This window comes from Magnolia sinica, chromosome 16 (genome assembly GCF_029962835.1).
Source record: "Magnolia sinica isolate HGM2019 chromosome 16, MsV1, whole genome shotgun sequence".
Classification (NCBI taxonomy): Eukaryota; Viridiplantae; Streptophyta; class Magnoliopsida; order Magnoliales; family Magnoliaceae; genus Magnolia; species Magnolia sinica.
Genome location: NC_080588.1, coordinates 57,384,650 through 57,403,356, shown reverse-complemented (window position 1 = coordinate 57,403,356; position 18,707 = coordinate 57,384,650). Strand labels below are relative to the sequence as shown.

General features: G+C 36.5%; 1 protein-coding gene across 1 annotated transcript in view; it reads right to left on the bottom strand.

The window, feature by feature from the left end:
- Positions 1–11,626: 11,626 nt before the first annotated feature.
- LOC131228869 (cation/H(+) antiporter 15-like) overlaps positions 11,627–18,707 on the bottom strand; it is a 51,583-nt gene continuing 44,502 nt past the window's right edge. The window contains exon 3 of the mRNA XM_058224718.1: positions 11,627–12,934. Within this exon, the coding sequence (XP_058080701.1) occupies positions 11,627–12,934 (1,308 nt within the window). The remainder of the gene's footprint in view (positions 12,935–18,707) is intronic.

Below are 18,707 nucleotides of genomic sequence, written 5' to 3'. Positions count from 1 at the left end.
GGTTGTATCACAAGGACTGAATTGAGCGGCTAGGATTAGGGTCTTAGTGGCTCAGGAGGCTAGGGATTTGGATGGACTAAGTTGACCTGGGATGGACTCCTTCCTATTGCTCTCACCTCTCCTAGGTGGAGGGATGGAGATGGCTAAAGGGAGAGGCTTAAGGGACTTGGGGGTTTTGGATGCTTGAGGGATTGTTAAATGGGTAAGGATGCTTAGAATGAGGAGAGAAGGGTGCTATTTATAGCCTCTCAACCTAGTTTTCCTGAAATTCCTAGCAAGTCTAGTGTTGAAATAAGGTTGAAGAGTGAAATCCTAGATTGCCATGTAGCACAATCTAAGTGGTTGGATTTCTTTGTAGAAAAGTAGTTTTGAATTCAAATAAAGGACATGGTGGTAATTCTTTATACGTGCAAATGTTGAAAGGGGAGGTCTGGCACTCGTGGGGAGCTTTTTATCGAAATAGGGGGTTTGCCACATGTTAGGCGACAGTCAGATCGCCGCCCAAAGCACAGAATTCCCCCTTATTTTGGCAGGGGACTTCACACATGTACGAGGGATCTCTGGCTGTTGCAATGCTCACTTACTGTCTGGGCTGCGGACCTCTATCGGGTCTATGGGCTTGGACTTTTGGGCTTGGGTTGACTATGTGGGTTGGTCGGGTTTTGGGTCGCAAGTCAACTAGGAATGACTCAGTGAGTTGACTCAGTGGGTTAACTTGGTTGAATCTGGTTTCGAAAGTTTTAGGATCTGGGTTTCTAGGTTTCTAAAATTTAACGTCTAGATTTAGGTTTAGAGTTTTAGATTTAGGGTTTGGATTAAGGTTTGGGTTTAAACTTTAGATCAAGGGTTGGGTTTAGAGTTTTTCCATCCATTGGGACTATCCACTTTTAATCAACTTGTCACCTTTGGGTGAGGTGTCTACAAACCCCTAGTTGCAGGAGCACCTCATAACCTTTGCCATTGAAAAGGAACCTGCGTGTGTACTGGATTTTGGGCATGCAGTGAAAAACAAAGATTATTATGCGAAACAACTATGTTTGTCTTTACATTAGGGGGCTTGCATGCATTTAATGCATGCACATAAAGTTGTAATGACATTATCCAAATAACATAACTTGTAATGGTAATGTCCATCTCCGTGCTTTACAACTCACAGGGATTGCTAAATGTGGAGGTAGAGGGACCACATGGCATGTCGTCACATGTGATGACGTAATGGCTTTGTTCAAATCAAATAATGGCATTGTCCATCTTCCTGCCATTACAAGCGTTGCTAAATGTAGGGGATACGACGACCAAATAGCAAGTTATGGCATGTGACATTGTAATGGTATTGTCCAAATCACGTAATTTGTAATGGTAATGTCCATTTTCGTGCCATTATAAGGATTGCCAAACGTAGTGGTTACATGAACCAAATAATATATTAGTGCATATAATGTGGTAATAACATTGTCCAAATCACATAACTTGTAATAGCAATGTTCATTTTGGTGTTATTATAATAATTGCCAAATGCAAGGGTTATAGGGACCAAATAATATGTTGACATATGTGACGTTGTAATGGTATTGTCTAAATCACATAACTTGTAATAGCAATGTCCATCTTCTTGCAATTACAAGGATTGCTAAATGCATGGATTACATGGACCAAATGACATATTGGTATATGTGATGTTGTAATGTCATTGTCCAAATTACGTAACTTATAATGTCATTGTCCATCTTGGTGCTATTACAAGGACTACTAAATGCAGGGGTAATAGGGACCAAATGGCACATTGACACATGTGACGTTGTAATAACATTGTCTAAATCACATTGACCATATCATGTTGGGGCTACATTAGAAAATGTGGCACATGTGAGACTATTGAAGGTGCATAGTGGTGTATTTGGGTGTAACTCTTAAAACTCATTTTCCTTCCATCGTAGAAAAATGCATTTCTTAAGCATAGATGTAAGAAATTTAATTTAATGATTTTTCAACAAAATAAAGTGGAAAATTGTTTCTCACAAATTTTTACAGAAAAAAGAAGACTTCACAAATAAAGGAAAGTGGAAAATACTGTTTCCTTTCCATTCCTTTTTATGATCCATATAAGCTCTAATTATACATTCACTATCAATCAACATTATACAAAGTGCATGTTTTTCTTAGACCAATTGACCATGTGCTTGATTTCAGATCTAAACCCACCTTATAGGGTCATTAAGATGCTTGTAAAATTTTAAGGTGTAAGCACTTTATATCTGAAATTCTTTTAAGGTGTAAAGTATTTATAGTATGTCATATTTATCTTTGAGTGGTAAAGGGTTTACATACAACTACTCATTGTAACGAGAGAGAGAGAGAGAGAGAGAGAGAGAGAGAGAGAGAGAGAGAGATTGCTAACGACAAGCCTTTCTTCAAGAATTAAAAAAGGAGGCTAATTGGGCTGGTAATTAGATTACTTATATTTTGAAACACATCAAAATTTCATAATTCTAATATTTACAGCCTATAAAGAGTTTAAAAGAAATAACATCTAAACAACTTTTGTAATGTTTTTACTTTTATAAACTCTTTACAACTAAGGAATTTTATAAGCATCCAAACTACCCCTAAATCTTAATTCAAACCCACAAATCTAATGAGATAACTTCATGCCTCATATACCATATTTGTCTATGAATGCATTAAGACTTGAGCACGGATCCCTTATGCTCAAGTAGGTTACAACACTATTCAACCCGTTGATAGCCCTACTGACATGGTTTGGTTCTCTAAGAATTTTTTTTTTTTTTTTTAGGTTAAAATTTTAACCTAGTTAAAAGTTTTTTACTTGATATTTACCAAATATGAATAAATTTTTAATAACCCATTAAAATTTTAACTTATTAAGCTTAAATTTTAACCTAATAAGCTCTCATTTTATCTAAAGAGTGATTTTGATGTAAAAATGAAATTGTGGAATAATTGATCTCTCTATTAATCGATAATGGAGATTAGACATGTTTAATCTTAAATCACATACTCGAATATTCCTTTTGATTGTTGATATTGATGGACAAGGATAAATCTTTGATCTTTTATACTTTTCACCTTTTAAAAAATCCTTTAATGGCCAGAGTAGCTCAACTCATCACAATTACTCCCTTAAAATACTCCACACTAGATATAATTATGTCTCTCTAAAATATTGTAAATGCGTGGCACGGTTGAAGCATACAACCCTTTATGTATTTGTATCATTGACTATGGGGCCCACTAGTATGATGTAGAGCAAGTTGCGGACACTTTGATTGAAAAGATGGACTAGAGAAGGCCCGTTAGAGGTGAAAGTGATTAGGACCGTCAAAACCCTAAAACAAATGTATCTCACAAATCAGAATGAGTTATTCGACGTATAATATATGATTTTAGGGTAGGAGAAGCTACTTTAGCCAACTAACTGCACTATGTCGAGCTACTCACACCGGATTTGCGAGATTCAATTAGATTGGCATACATTTTTTTTTTTTTTTTTTAATATATATTTTTTAAACTATTTATAGTAGGTTTTAGTTCAATCATAACTTTTGATCCTTTGAGTTTTAGGAGTTGTGCCCAACATGAAAATGACTTAGAAAAATTAGGAGAATAACGTTATTAGGCCACATTGGACACTTATTATTTTTGGTTGAAACAATGAAGTCTAGTAGAAATTATGACCGTATATAAATAATATGTTTACTATTTATAGTAAGTCATGTTTGTAGGGAGTTTGAGTTGGAGTTTGATCATGAAACTTCTTCCTAGATTTGATATCACCATTTAAAGGACTATAAATTCATTTTTATCATTAATTAATTTATTTTCAATTTTATTAGAATTTATTTCTATTATTTCTATTATTCTTGTGGATTCAAGGAATCTCCATAAGTCCAGAGAAGCTCCGTAGATACAGAGTAATTATCCCATGAGGAAGACGATGGTCGAGCTTATTACATCCATCCCTGCATCATAGCATGTTAAGTTCAGATAATTTAATGTCATATCCAAACCAATGATAATGTGTACATTTGGGTTATATAGCTTTCTTCTTCTTAATCAATGGTTCTCATCTTTCTCCACTATTCCCGCAATCAGTTTTAATCATTATCATGGACGGTATCTGTAAGCTTTAGAAAACTCAAGATCTGTGGCTTCTGGTGTTCTAGAGCCATCAATTATAACTGGGGATCATGGCTTTGGTGATCTGGATTGTTGATCTATTGGGACCCACCCACCAAGTGTTGGGGATTCCCCAAAAATCCGTATGATGGAAATAATGCTATCCCTTCAATCGGTGATCTGCAAATGGATGGTTAAGAAAAAACGATCCGTCAACGGTCCTCATACATCCAGAAATGCCCATAGACTGGATGGTAAGTTCCTTTTTTTTTTTTTTTCTTTTCTTTTCTTTTGCTTGCTTGATGGATGGACACAAGCTACCAATTTAGAACATTTTAAGGCATGGCCTATCAAAGCTACGGTACATCATATCAACGGTCTGGATCACTAAGATATGGGCCTCGATTGGGCCCATCTAATTGTACCGTGGGGCCAGGCTTTTTGGTGTAAACGGACGCTTTTGGGCAGGAAAGGTGCAGGTGGGACCCACCACTCCTTGATCCAGGCTATTCATCTGGTGGGCACCATCATGAACGTGTCGTGCTGGCGAAAACCCTCGGTAGGAAAATCGTAGCCGTTTGTATCTATTATCCCTGCTGAATTTGGACGGCTTACCAAGTCATCACCATTTGCAAGCCAGCCATCTAATAGCTATAAAGGTTTTCCAATAAAGGGGAGTTGCACTGCACGCCCTATTCATAATCAGGCCACCAGATGAACAGCCTGGATTAATGATAGGTGGGCCCCACATGTACAGTTCTTTGCCGAACAAAGCATACCCTTTTGTCATCCATTCACACAATATAAAATCTGAAAATGCTAACCTTGATCATGTCGCATGCTGGCCTAACACTTCTTGTCGGCCGAACCTGCATGGGTTTCAGAGGGTGGGGTCCACCTGCCCTCAGTAGATCAGCTGTACATATATCAACTATGAGCCAGTTCACCACCACCTCTTAACTTGTGGTGTCTCATCGTGACACGTGTCATCTGTAGTTGGCAATCCGGATCGTCCAAATTGTGGGTCCGATTGTGTATGTCACATAGCCCAAAACCCAGCAGTGGAAAATCCTAGCCATCAAATCATTAGCCTATCTTAGTTGAATGAGATTTCTGTTTTTCCCTTTCTTTTTTAACCACTAATTATTAGCCACCAATTGAAGGGTTGAGATTTTCTTATAAGGGAGAATTTTCTGCAAATGGTCGGTGCTCTGTGGGCCCCACCCTGACGTATATGTGTTTCATCCATTCCGTTCATCCATCTTTACATATCATTTTAGGGCTTGATCCCAAAATGAGAGGGATATAAATCTCAGGTGGACCACATCACAGGAAATCTACAGATCATTTAAGGCCCACTGTACTGTTTATTTGACATCCAATCTTTCGATTAGGTCATACAGGCCCAGATGAAGGGAAAAAACAAAGATCAGGTTGATCCAAAACTTTTATGGCCCCCAAAAGGTTTTTAATGGTTGACGCTCATTAAACTCTATTTCTTGTAATGTGGTCCACTTGAGACTGGGATACATCTCATTTTTTGTCTTATTCCATTAGAATGATCTGGAAAAATAAATGGACGGCATGGATGAAACACATACATCATGGTGGGGCCCACAGAGCACCGACCATCAGCCATTGGCTTGTGGCACGGGGAGTAGCCAATCCGTTTCCAAAGTGGAAAGTGGAATCCAATGTTTTAAAATTCAGACCAGACCGGTACCCGTTGTTGTGTACGGTTCATTGCAACTGCCAGTACAACCGCTCAAAGCAGGAAATCTACTTGATAAAAAAGTATTTTAAAAAAAAGGAATTAACAAATAATCTATTGGTAATATAGTGGTCCATAGCTATGTACCACATGTGCTCCAGATCTAGGCCGATCATCAGGTGGACCACACTCAAAGTGTGCTAGTGAACCCGGATATCAGGCTGGTCCGGTCTTTTGGTAGGCCATCCATGTACAAAAGAGTGGACCGCTAATGCTTCGAAAAAAAAAAAAGAATCGTAGTTAATATGCAAGTGTGTCCCACCTGATACATGTCTGATAATTAGACATGATGGACTTTTAGAATTGCCATACATGGTAGGTGCCACTCAATGAATGGCATGATGCTCATGCACCTGTGCCAGCCGATTGTGATGGACTTCGTGCATGGACTTAGGATTGGTGCCATAATGCTGGCCCAACTAAGGATTTAAGTCATCTATTATATCAGCCATGATGGCCCACAGATGTTAGGGCTATGATCTATTGTAGTGGGTTAAAGTGGTTTCATCATGCTTATTATTTTATGGCATTTAAAACATTCCGGGCCATTGCAGATGAGAAAAGCATGTGTGCCATTTGAAGGTCCCACCGTATGATTGTGCTATGCTTATATTGGTACACTTGCTTAAAACTGGTGTGTTAGCCAAACCTAACAAACGTTTAACTTTGCATTATTGCAAGGGGGTGTTTGTTTCTTTATTTACGGTGAACACGGAATGTCCTCACTTTCTTAGCTTTCTCTTTATCTGTAAGTTCTAGTTATTGTTTGAATCCTTACTCTTGCTCGGGTGGTAGACTCTTAGGAGTTTCAACACCCGGTCAAGGGTTCGAGTATCAATGGGTGGTGAAATCGCACTATGGCATGAGTGTATGGGGGTGTGTTGAATTTTGTGACATCCGAACGTCCAAGGGTGTTCCCATTTTCTTGATCACATCTCAGATCAATTCTTATTCCATTCCATACGTACCCAAAAGTTCAATAACTTTCTACTCTCCCGTTATTTATACATTTTTCTTTATTTCATTATATGACTTACCTTGGTAGTATTGGAAATTTTCCTAAATCCCCCCCAAAAAATCATCTAGTTCCATAAGATCGTGCATTGCACGGGTAGAAAATAGTAACTAACGTAATGTTACTTGGGTTAAGGAATATTTCGATTTATCGCCTTTTAGATGATTATACGGATTCTAGTCAATTATATATTCTAAAGTAATATCATAACTAATGGTAACTTTAAATCAAATACACTTTTATCTTTGAGTTAATCCCACATTCAAATCAAACAAGAATTAAAACTTTCTTTTTATTTGTTTTTACTCATTGACTGCAGTATTTCTATGGCATTGACTTTGATTGAGTGAGCAACCTAACAAAGAGAAATCTCGAGAGATGGTATAGGGTCAAATGAGTTTGGGTGCATACAACTTTGAAATAAAGACGGAATGATGATTGAAACTTCTTTCAAAGGACTGGCTAAACAAACCTTCCATAATGCTTAAACTCCTCCAACACCTCCGCCTCCACTCGCCTCTCCAGGGTGGTAAAGGGTCAAATGAGCATGGGTGCATACAACTTTTCAATAAAGAGGGAGTAGCGACTGGAACTTCTTTGAAAGGACTAGCCAAGCAGACCTTCCATAATGCTTCAGCTCATCCAACACCTCTGCCCCTTTTGGCTTGTCATTTGTACAATCTGACGGTGACTGATTTGACCCAATGGCTGTTTTTAAGGCTTACCCTATGTTGTATAGTTGTATAGGTGCTTTGACTGACACTTTACTAGAGCCAACAAGTAGGATTTAATCTTGGTAAGGTGAGGGTAACACCTAGGTGTGCTTGTTGCAGGACCATTATCACCAAGAAATAGTCCATGTATGATCATTTTATCCAAAATGGTACCTGCTGGAGTGTCTACATTCACATAAATAATTGCTAATAAATAGGTAATGATTATTTACCTATGTAATTACAGCATTAGTCTCGAGGTTTGTGGTGAGCTTATTGCAAAGCTTCCCATTTCATAGCATTGAATTCGTACAATTTCTACATATAAAAATCGTGGGGATCACCATGATGCTTGTATCTTATCCACATTGTCTATCTATTTTGTGAGCTCATTTTAGGGCATGAGCCCAAAAATGAGATAGATCTATAGCTCGAATGAACCACACCATAGAAAATAGTGGTAATTAAATGCCTAGCGTTGAAAAGTTCTTGGGATCTATTGAAGTTTGGATTAAGCTGATATTTGTGTATACACTTCATACATGTTAGTGCCATCTTATGAATGGGTTTGGATGATAGATACACATTTTCACGGACCTACAAAAGTTTCAATTTTGAATAGTGGATGTCATTAACCCCTCTGTTTCTTGTGGTCTGGTTCACTTGAGCTTCTAATCTACCTAATTTTTTGGCTCATGCCCTACAATGAGATGCTAAGATGGATAGACGGAGTAGATCACATACATACATCATTGTGGGACCTATGAGTTTTGACAGCATCGAAATCATGTTCGATTTCATGCTTCATGCATTGTTTTCCAGCCGTGTTTACGAAGGTATTTTTCTCTTAAACAAACACTCTTAATTATGATGAAGGGCTTAAAACTACTTAGCCAAAAAAATTCTACTAGCTAAGTATTGGTTATCACTCTATCTATTAGTGGATTGAATTTATTTATTTATTTTAGGCTAGGGTATAGTTAAATGACGGTTCCACTTGATGAGTGGTTTGAATTTCTCACACGTGTGCCACATCAGTTAACATAACAGCAGTTTGAAGAAAATGAAAGAAAAAGATCACTGTGTTCTACCCTTATGATAAACCGTGAAACTACAAGATTTTTTTTATTATTATTATTTAAAAAAAGTAAAAAAAATAAAATAAAAATCTTAAACCAAAATGAAATTGATAATACTGAATTATTCATCTGCAATGAAATGGATATGGCTCATATAATCCCTAAAATCATAACTTATATGCAAAAGTAAACTTCCAAGATATGGTAAAAGATTCCCAAACCGATTTAATTTCTCTTAGACGACACTAAAAAGGACTTCTAAGCTACCAATAAAAATTTCATGCTCTAAAACAATTAAAAACAATAAGTCACAACTTATTAAAAATAGTAAATTATAACTTCAAGTATTAAAACAATCCTATTTTACAAAATCTTTATGGGCCAATGGACCCAAGTTGATTTGCCAGGTTGAAGGGCTCGGCAATATCTTTCAAATAATATCTTATATGTGCGATTAATGCATTAGGCAATAATGTATTTTTGTCATTAAAAATAAAAAAGCCCCAAGAATTATTGACTTTTTTTTTTTTTTTTTTAATTTTTTTTCAAAGAAAGGGTATTTGCAACAACAATGTATTAAAAGCATAGTTTTAAAACGCAGTGAGTCACTGTGTAACTCGGTGTTGAGGTTGATATTTGAACTCCAAGCCACCCTTACTGCTTATAGTGATAATTCCAGCGTTAACCAACAAACCATATTTTTATAATCAAATATTTCTATATAACTATTATTAGTAAAATATCAATCCTGGTTTAATATTTAGACATTGAGTTGAGTTTAGTTGAGTCTTCTAGTCAGCCCAACTCAATTGGACAGCTAACTCAGCTGATCACCCAGCAGTAGTGTTGTGTGTTGTTGGTCCCACTTTGATGTATGTGTTTTATATCTACGCCGTTCATCAGTTTTTTTGGCTCATTTTCCGTCATGAACTAAAAAACGAAGTTGATCCGAAGCTCAAGTGGATCCCGCTGCAGGAAACAATGGGGATAATGACAAAAAACGTTGAAACCTTCTAAGGGCCCACTGTAATGTTTATCTACCATTCAACCTAATCTCATGCGGACATGAATGAAGGGAAAACAAAAGTATGAGCGTGATCCAAAACTTTTGTAGCCTCCAAGAAGTTTCTTATGGTAGGTGTACTTTTTCCTGTGGTGTGGTCCACTTGAGTTTCATATTTGTTTCATGAGGGAGCGCAATGGATGGACGGTGCAGATATAAAACACGTAATCATGTTGGGCCCCACATAACACATCTACACATCACCGCTGGGCATGGTGTTGGCAACACCACTTAATACGCGTCTATTTGCAAGTACTCTGTTATCTGCAGAAATCCCAACAAAACTTGAGTAGATCTACTTTTTTACATTCAGTTTCAAAATATTTTTGAACCGTCCATCTTCTTTATTTTTCCTACGGCTCACATTCAATTACAAAAGTCAAAGGTCAGGATACTTAAGGAACCGTAATTATGATGTCAGTGGCTTTAGTTCCAGGAGCGGGATTACAGAAAAAAAAAGGTGAACGGTTCAAAACACTGGGCCATGTCAGCACGTGCGTCCACTATTTTCCAACATTTATTTGTCCGGAAATGCCTGTAGAGGCACGGAAGGCATCATGCCTAATGTTATCATTGCTGAACAGATATCATACATGGATTACATCAAGACCGTTGATTTCACAATCAAAAATATTAAATGGGCCACATTCCAAAAATCAGAATGTGTAGCCAATCCTAATCCTAACCATTTGATCCAAAGCAGCAGATTGCATCCTGCCCCACGGGTACAGAAATCAGTCCAAGCAACGGCTCTTTAGGGTCCACCTTGTATGGATTTTATCATGTCATTCAACAAGGCAGACCAAAGGCTCAAGTGGACCAAAACCAAAGGAAGCACACCGTTGATATTTTCCTAGGGCCCACCATAATATTAATCTGCTATTTAACCTTTTTTATTATGGAAAATACTCCATTCAAAACTTATAATGGTATCTCAGTCATCTTTACTAAGATCTCTTAATCATTTTTGTAACTCTTCTATTGATGTTTTGTATATTAATTAATTCAAATAATGCAAATATAGATAAAATTCATTATCTAAAATAGAAGTAAATTTTTTTCATTTCTAATAATTCCGCTATGACTAAAGGACACGATAGAAGGTTTTTCTATTCTTTTATTACCTGATTTATGTATCAGATTCCACTTACCCAATGGCTCGAAAGTAATGATTGGTTCGTCTACGAAGATTTATTTGCGCCCAACAATCAAATCATTTCTAGTTTTATTTTCACTTTTCCAATCATTCTAGACTATTAGCATTCTTATTACGGTCTCTTAATTATTTTTCTAACTCTTATCTTGTTTTTTGGTACCTTAATTAATTCAAATAATATATATATAAATATAGATGAAATTCATTATCTAAAATAAAAGTAAATTTTTTTTTTTTTTTTTCATTTTTAAGAATTACTCGATAACTTAAACGATACAATAAAAGCTTTTTCTGTTCTTTTATTAACTGATTTATGCATTGGATTTCACTTGCCTAATGACTCGAAAGTAATTATTACTTCATCTACAAAGATTTTGGATTTGCTTGTAAAATCAAATTATATCTAGTCTTGTTTGCAGTTTTCCAAATCATGCTACACTATTAGCATTCTTACTGTATCATATAGAAAAATACAAATGTTAGCTTAATCCAAAACTTCTATAACCTGGTGAAGTTTTTAATGGTGGGCATTCAATTCACTTGTGTGGTCCACTTATTAGTTAACTCATTTTTAAAATTTTTAAATCGACGAACGAAGTGGATAAATTGCATACATGACGGTGGGCCCCACAAAACTTCTGCCCGGAGAGAGAGAGAGAGAGAGAGAGAGAGAGAGTGTCCATTTTGCATGCTTATACAATCATGCCAGAACGCACAGCTATGCTGGCGGGGGAACGGTTCTGGTGCAAGGTCTGGGAGACCAGACCTCGCCTGGCATCGTTCAGCATCAACTGCTCCGACCCGTCGCCCAAGCTATCAGGCGTCATTGCCGTTCCTTCCATCGACATGACTCCCAAATACTGCTGCACCACAAGCACAGACGCCATTGCCGCAAAATCAATCGACGCAAGCAAATCCCCCATCGCTCCAAGTTCAGGACAATCACTCCAATCCGTCAGCCCAACCGTCAACGGCGACAACATCCCTTGCCCACGTCCCACTATAAAAAGATCATGATTCGAATCCATCCCTCTCACCACTTCCACAGTCTCCTCCGCATTATTCACCACCTTTTCAATATACAACACCGACTCATCACTCAAATGCCTATGCCTGAATACGTTAATACATTCATTATCAAGCTGCTTCTCTTTATCTCTCTCAGTAAAAACAGACAGCATATCCATCTCTTCCTTCTCCGGATCCACCACATTCTCCAACACATGCTCTCCCTCCACGAACCTCACCACCGTCAAACTAATCCCTGGATGCTGCGACATCCGGCTCGCGTAAGCTAGCCCTTCCCGATCATCAGCCCCACCGAAGAAAAGAACTCCCACGTTCTGAAATACCCGACTCTCTGAATGTCGGTTATCCCCGCTCTGTCCTCCATCAACGAGTATTCCCACCGAGCACGGCGAGTTCATCAACACATTCGTATTGATGGTCTGGAAAGCTGGGTTTCTCGCCTCCATCCTACCATCCACTGTCTTCTGCTTGTGGAAAGGGAGAACAATCAGAGCCGCACGTTTCTCCTCCGCCAATCCACATATATCTTCATGCATCGTCGGGTAAGGTGATGCAACGGTGAGAACTTGTACTGAAACTCCTACCAACTTCTGTCTGTAATTCTCGAAGGCGTTGATGATTTGATCTGTCTTTGATTTCGTTGATCTGTTCGTTCTTATATTGTGGGTTATCAGCATTGTCGAGGCACGACCCGTCAGTTCTACTAAGTGAAGTGCATAGACCGACATCGGAGACCGCCTCGTCGGATGGGATGATTCAAGGAGGCGGAGGATGGTCGGCACGCTATCTTCGTTGTGCATGCACACCAGCATTCGGAGCTCTTTGTCTGATTTCGTATGTTGGATGGTCCGTCGCTTGTATGGTAAAGACAGTCTCGCTGGCCGGTATATGATAGTCACTAATGGCGTGATCGACGACGTCACTATCACTGCCATTAACACTATGATTGCAAATGACTGATCATCGATCACCTGCAATTGCATGTATCAGTAGGGATGGCCCACCAAATATATCACATCTTATATTGATTAAAACTAATTTCCTGATATCAGATTGCATACAGACCGTTTATTAGGTTTAGGAAGCGGATTGGGTGGTGTACCACACACCAGATATATAGCTGTTCACACCTCAACCGGTAGTTCATGGAGAGCGGTCTGGAAAATGGATGGGCGGGATGGAGTGATCCATAAGACCTACTACTATGTTTCATCTACAATGTGACCCACATGGTTAGATTCCGTTGGAAGATAGGTCGGGCCCGCCCTGATGTGTGAGAAATCTTGTATGTCCGTTTTTTCAGCTCGTGTGTTAGGACATTTAGCTAGAAATGAGGCGAATCCAAAACTTAAGTGGCCCACATGAGAGGAGAAATTGGAGAGTGAAATGTCTACCATTGAAATATTTTTTGATCCACCATATTATTTATATGCCATCCAAACTGTTCATAAGGTCATTTTCCTATTGATATGAACTGAAGAAGAATAAATAAATAAATCAATCAATCAAAATATCAGTCTGATCTAAAACTTATACAGCCCCAAGAATGTTTCAATGATCGGCATTAGTGTTGCTTGCCGTGTGGCCCACTTGAGTTTTGGACATGTCACATACGAACTGGCAAAACAGATGAACAAAATGGATTTCTCACATGGGCCACAGAAACTCCCAATGGTTGGGGCTGTAGGCAATCCAAGTCCGATAACAAGGAGACTTGTGCACAGATTAGGTAAGGGCAGAGTAACTGCTTAGTGTCGGAGGGCCTGATAGTGGGCTCATCATGATGTATATGTTGTATATTCATGTTGTCCTTCTATCTTTTCTAAGTGAATTATTCTTTTATGTGTCGGTTCTATTTTTGAAATCTTGATCAACAAGTAATAATTGTCTTTCAAAATTGTCTAGTCACATAATCTACCTGCATCATAATCACATCATAATCATGAAGTGCTTCAAACTTGATTTATTTGGTTGTATTATGATTATTGAATGCTTAGAAATTAGTTGGCTTACATTGTCATGAAATAACTAAAATTTAATTTGGATAATTGAAACTTAAAAATTGTGAATAATTCAAATTGAATTTAATTGAATGATGGATCAGTGAGCATTTAAGGATTGTTCATGCAAGGATTGCTCGCCTTACTAAACTGGATAAGTGAGCATGTAAGGATTGTAAAAGGTTTTTATTGTCAAAGTCATGTAAGATCTTGTCTCGTTAAATTGAATCAGTGAGCATGTAAGAATTACTCATTACTATGCATGTAAGAATTGTATGCTTCGCTAGATTGGATATATGAGCATGTCAAGATTACGGAAGGCTTCTTTTATCATAGCTATGAGAGATCTTAGAAAAATGAATAGATTGAATTTGAGTACACGTCTTATTAGACCAAATAGGTGAGCATGTTAGAATTGTAAAAAGTTCCCATTATTAAATCCATGCAAATTTGTGAAAAAGTGGTTACATTGAATCTAAAAAAGGTAGAATATATAAATTTGTATATATTACCGCATTCATGACATCATTACATCGATGTCCATTCATAACATCATTATATGAACTCCGTTCATGACATTATTTCATCGATATTCTATTTTATTCTTGTCTTCTAATTAAGTTGTTATATATGATATATCTCTTAGAATTTAATTGTGGTGGATGTGATCTCATTAGACTTCTAACTCACCCATTTTGATAACTCTTTCAAGTTTAGGAGATGAGGAAGGAACGGTAGAAGTGAAGTACTTACATGATTACTTTCATTAAAGTTTCACCTTTAGTTTATTTTTATTTGGATAGTTGTAATAAGATAAATTAGAGTATGATTTGAATTCATAAATTATTTGTTTATTTTATGTTTTTATATTATGGTTTGAATAATTAAATAGTTGTTTGGCTTAGAGTACAATGTGTATTGAATGTAATTGTAATGTATAAATGTGTATAAATTACTTTATACTGTAGAACTCAGAATCAGTATCATCGTACTCGGGTTCCGAATTTCAATGCGTGACAATGTGTTGGTGTGAGAGAGAGAAATAAGAGAGAAAGAGAGATGCAGAGAGAGAGAGAGAGAGAGAGAGAGAGAGAGAGAGAGAGAGAGAGAGAGAGAGAGAGAGAGAGAGAGAGAGAGAGGAAACTTATTTTTGGTTTAGGATTTGTTAAGTTGAGTGGTCTCTCACATGGTTTTAAAAGTTTTTATTCTTTTAATTTTTTTAAAACTATACTCTTATACGATGTGAAAACTATATCTATTTCATATCTTTTTCTAATTTGTCTTTTGAATTGATCTTCTTCAATTGTTTTTCTTAAGTTCCGTATTGTAGGAAATCGATGCTTTCATGTGCTTGAATTGAAATTTCGGTGCTAGTTGGTATTAAACTATGGAATTCACGAATTTTTCTTAATTTCTTAAATTTAGAGTTTTAATAATTATTTTTATAATCCCAATTAGTTCAGGGATTAATTTGTATAGAAATTCTAAGTTTGGCATTTTAAAATATTACACAAAATCCTACACAATGTTGTTCTACATTCAATTGACAATATGACTTTAAATTCTAATTTTTTGAAGACTTAATGTAAAAAAATAAAAATAAAATCTAGATTTATTTTATTTATTTTAATTATCTTATTATTGAAAATTTAATGAGCATGCGTTTTATATACAAGTATGTTATATGGAAAGCATACGTGAGATTATTCTTGGAAAGTATGTTAGTTTTGGAAAGTATGTTATCTTTTTTTTGGAAGTATGTGATTTATGAAAAGTATGTTTGAATACTAAATACTTTAGGAACGTTTAAATGTTCATTTAAATATTTTGGAAGGTTTCAATAAGTTTGAGATGTGGATTTTAAGAGAAAGTAATGCATCATGTATTTTAGAACACCGATAAAAATAGTTGGGTGATTAATGTCCAATGGATTGAAATTTTCAGAAAGCATAAATAAACGAGTCTATGTGACCTTTGGGTTAAAAAACTTTAACCCAATTTGGTACCTCTTGGAACCTATGCTTGGTCTAGGTAGAAAGAGCATTTTGTTGATGCTGCGACACTTACATTAGAGGAAAACTACGATGTCGTCAAACCAGGTTGGAATCAGTCATTCACCTTAGTCCGGGTGGGTAAGTTTGCAGGACTACAGAAGACCACTAGTGGATGCGTGTTGTATTAAAGAATGTTGGCCATCTACAATAAACTGGCCTTGATGTTCTAATGGTTAATTACATTGAAAATGTTGGTTCATTCTTGTATATCCTACTATATTCATGTTTCTACTATATTGAAAAGCATGTTTTCCCTAATATTTTAAATTCAAGTTTTGGATTGCGAATATTCTTGTTTCTAAATATCATGTATAGTTTATTCGGTTTTAGAATAGTGATTGTTTTTAAAAAACTGTGCGAGACTTTCTCCCTAACTTTCACAGCTTATCAGTTTGGAATTTTAAATTTCAGAAGCAGGGTCTAATGAAGGAGTGGAGTGGAGTTCTAGGCATTTATTTTTCTAGAGTTATTTTTTATTTTTATTTATTTATTTTTTTAAATTTTGAAAGTATTATAAGAGGACTTATAATGAAGAGTGATTAAGACTTTAAATAGTGTTGATTGGATGTTTTATTATTTTTATTAGAAAAGCGTATGTTTTATGAAATGATTTTACGCAACGGTTTATGAATATATTTTTATAAGTCATGTCCCTGAGTGCGGGATTAGGGTAGAGCATACTCGGGTGTTGAATTCAGGGTGTCATGACATCATAATATGTCCATTATTTTTATACATGAGACCTTATTTAGGAGCACCCTTTAAATAGTGCAAAATTCTCGATATAGCATCCCAATGAGGTGTACGTAGTTGGTGCATAAATCGTCTACAAGCTTTATCCTTTAGCCTTAACAAAGAGATTAGCCTAGCATGACTAATATTCTAAAGCAAAAATAAAAGAAAGACAAATTAGAAATGAGAAATCAAAGAAGAAGAATAGCTCCATGGAAGCTCTATCAACCTTAGGTTTCTTTTCCAAGCCCTAAAAGCCTAACACACCATTTTAAATGGGAAAAATTCACACTGATTTAGACCCGACTTCAAATTTATGGACTTTTGTAACACTTCGGTCACATCGATTGTAGCCTTCAGTTGTACTGAACATCATTTCGGTCGCACTGACTGGGTCTCTTGATTGCAATCAAATTTCTTTAATATTCTTCTGAAGTATGTCTCCCTCAGGTTAGACCGGGCTCTCTTTCGGTGGCATCGAATGCACCTTTGGTTGGACCTAAATATTGAACCAAATTATCTCTAAAAATTACAATTTCTCGTTAGACTATTCTATGCACATTCAGTTGGATCGAACCAACCTCAGGTGGCACTGAATAGTTTGTTATTTCTATTATTGCACTTTGTGATTTTTCAAGTCTTTTCTCCATCCTCTGTACTTGGTTTTCTTGAATCTTTGCCACTTGAAATCTTCAATAATGTCATCCAAATCTCCAATTATTTATCACATTTAGCTTGATTTCTTTATTAGCTTTAATTCTTCCATTTAAGCATGTATTTGTCTTTAAGTCCACAATCGCCTCGCAATTATTAGATCAATTTAACATGTAAATACTAGAAAAGCTAATGCAATTAAGAAGATAAAGATACAATATTTAGGCGTTATCACTCGCCTCACCTAACATCTTGTGCCTCTAACCGTGGAGTCTACCTTGATGTATTTATTATATATCCATTTTCAAGCTCATTTTAGGACATATTTAAAAATGAAACAGATCCAATCGCAAATAGACCACACCATAGGAAATAGTGGTGATTAACCATTAAAAGCTTCTTATGGGCTACAAAAGTTCTGGATTAAGTTGATTCGTGCAACCTTTTTGACATGTTGTATGACACATAAACATTATAGTTGAAATTAAGGTGGCCCCAATGGTGGGCATTTAATCAATCTATTTCCTATGGCGTGGTTTACTTAAGATTTGGGTTTGCTTCATTTTTGGGTTCATGTCCTAAATTTAGCTGGAAGGATATACAATAAATACATCAAAGTGGGTTCCATGGTCAGGGCCACACCTAATCAGCTCCCTTAAAGAAGAGTAGCCCTCACGTGCCTCACATGATACCTGGCATTGGGGAGCGGATTAGGTGTTACATGGGTAACAGCTTAGTGGGTGAATTTTTATATATCCATACCGGTCATCCATTTCTCCAATCCATTTTAGGAGGGCATTCCAAAAATTATGCCAATCCAAATCTCATATGTGCAACACCATATGAAATAGTGTTGATTGAGTGCCTCACCATTAAAAATTCCAAAGAGCCCTTCGTTAGGTTCGGTAATATTTTTTTTGGCAATTGATGCCTGTTGATAATGTAAAAAAGATATGGATGAATGTGAAATATAAATATTAGCTTGATTGAAAACTTTTGCTGCTCACAAAGTTTTTAATGATTATTCTCGATTGTTTCTTTTGAATAGATAATGCTTGAACCTCGGAATGTACAACTGAGTATTTAACATGTTCAAGAATAAGTGTGATTTTAAGTAGAGTTGGTAAACACTCAAGTTAAATAATTCTATGTTCAAACTAAGAATGTTAATAGAGGGATGGCTAATCAAACTGAGGCCATGCATTGATTGATGGCTATCATTATCGAAAGAGCGACAAGGTTTAATGTCCCTTTTCTATTGGTATAGTTTACCCAAGATTTTTATTCTCTTAAGGTTCAGGATT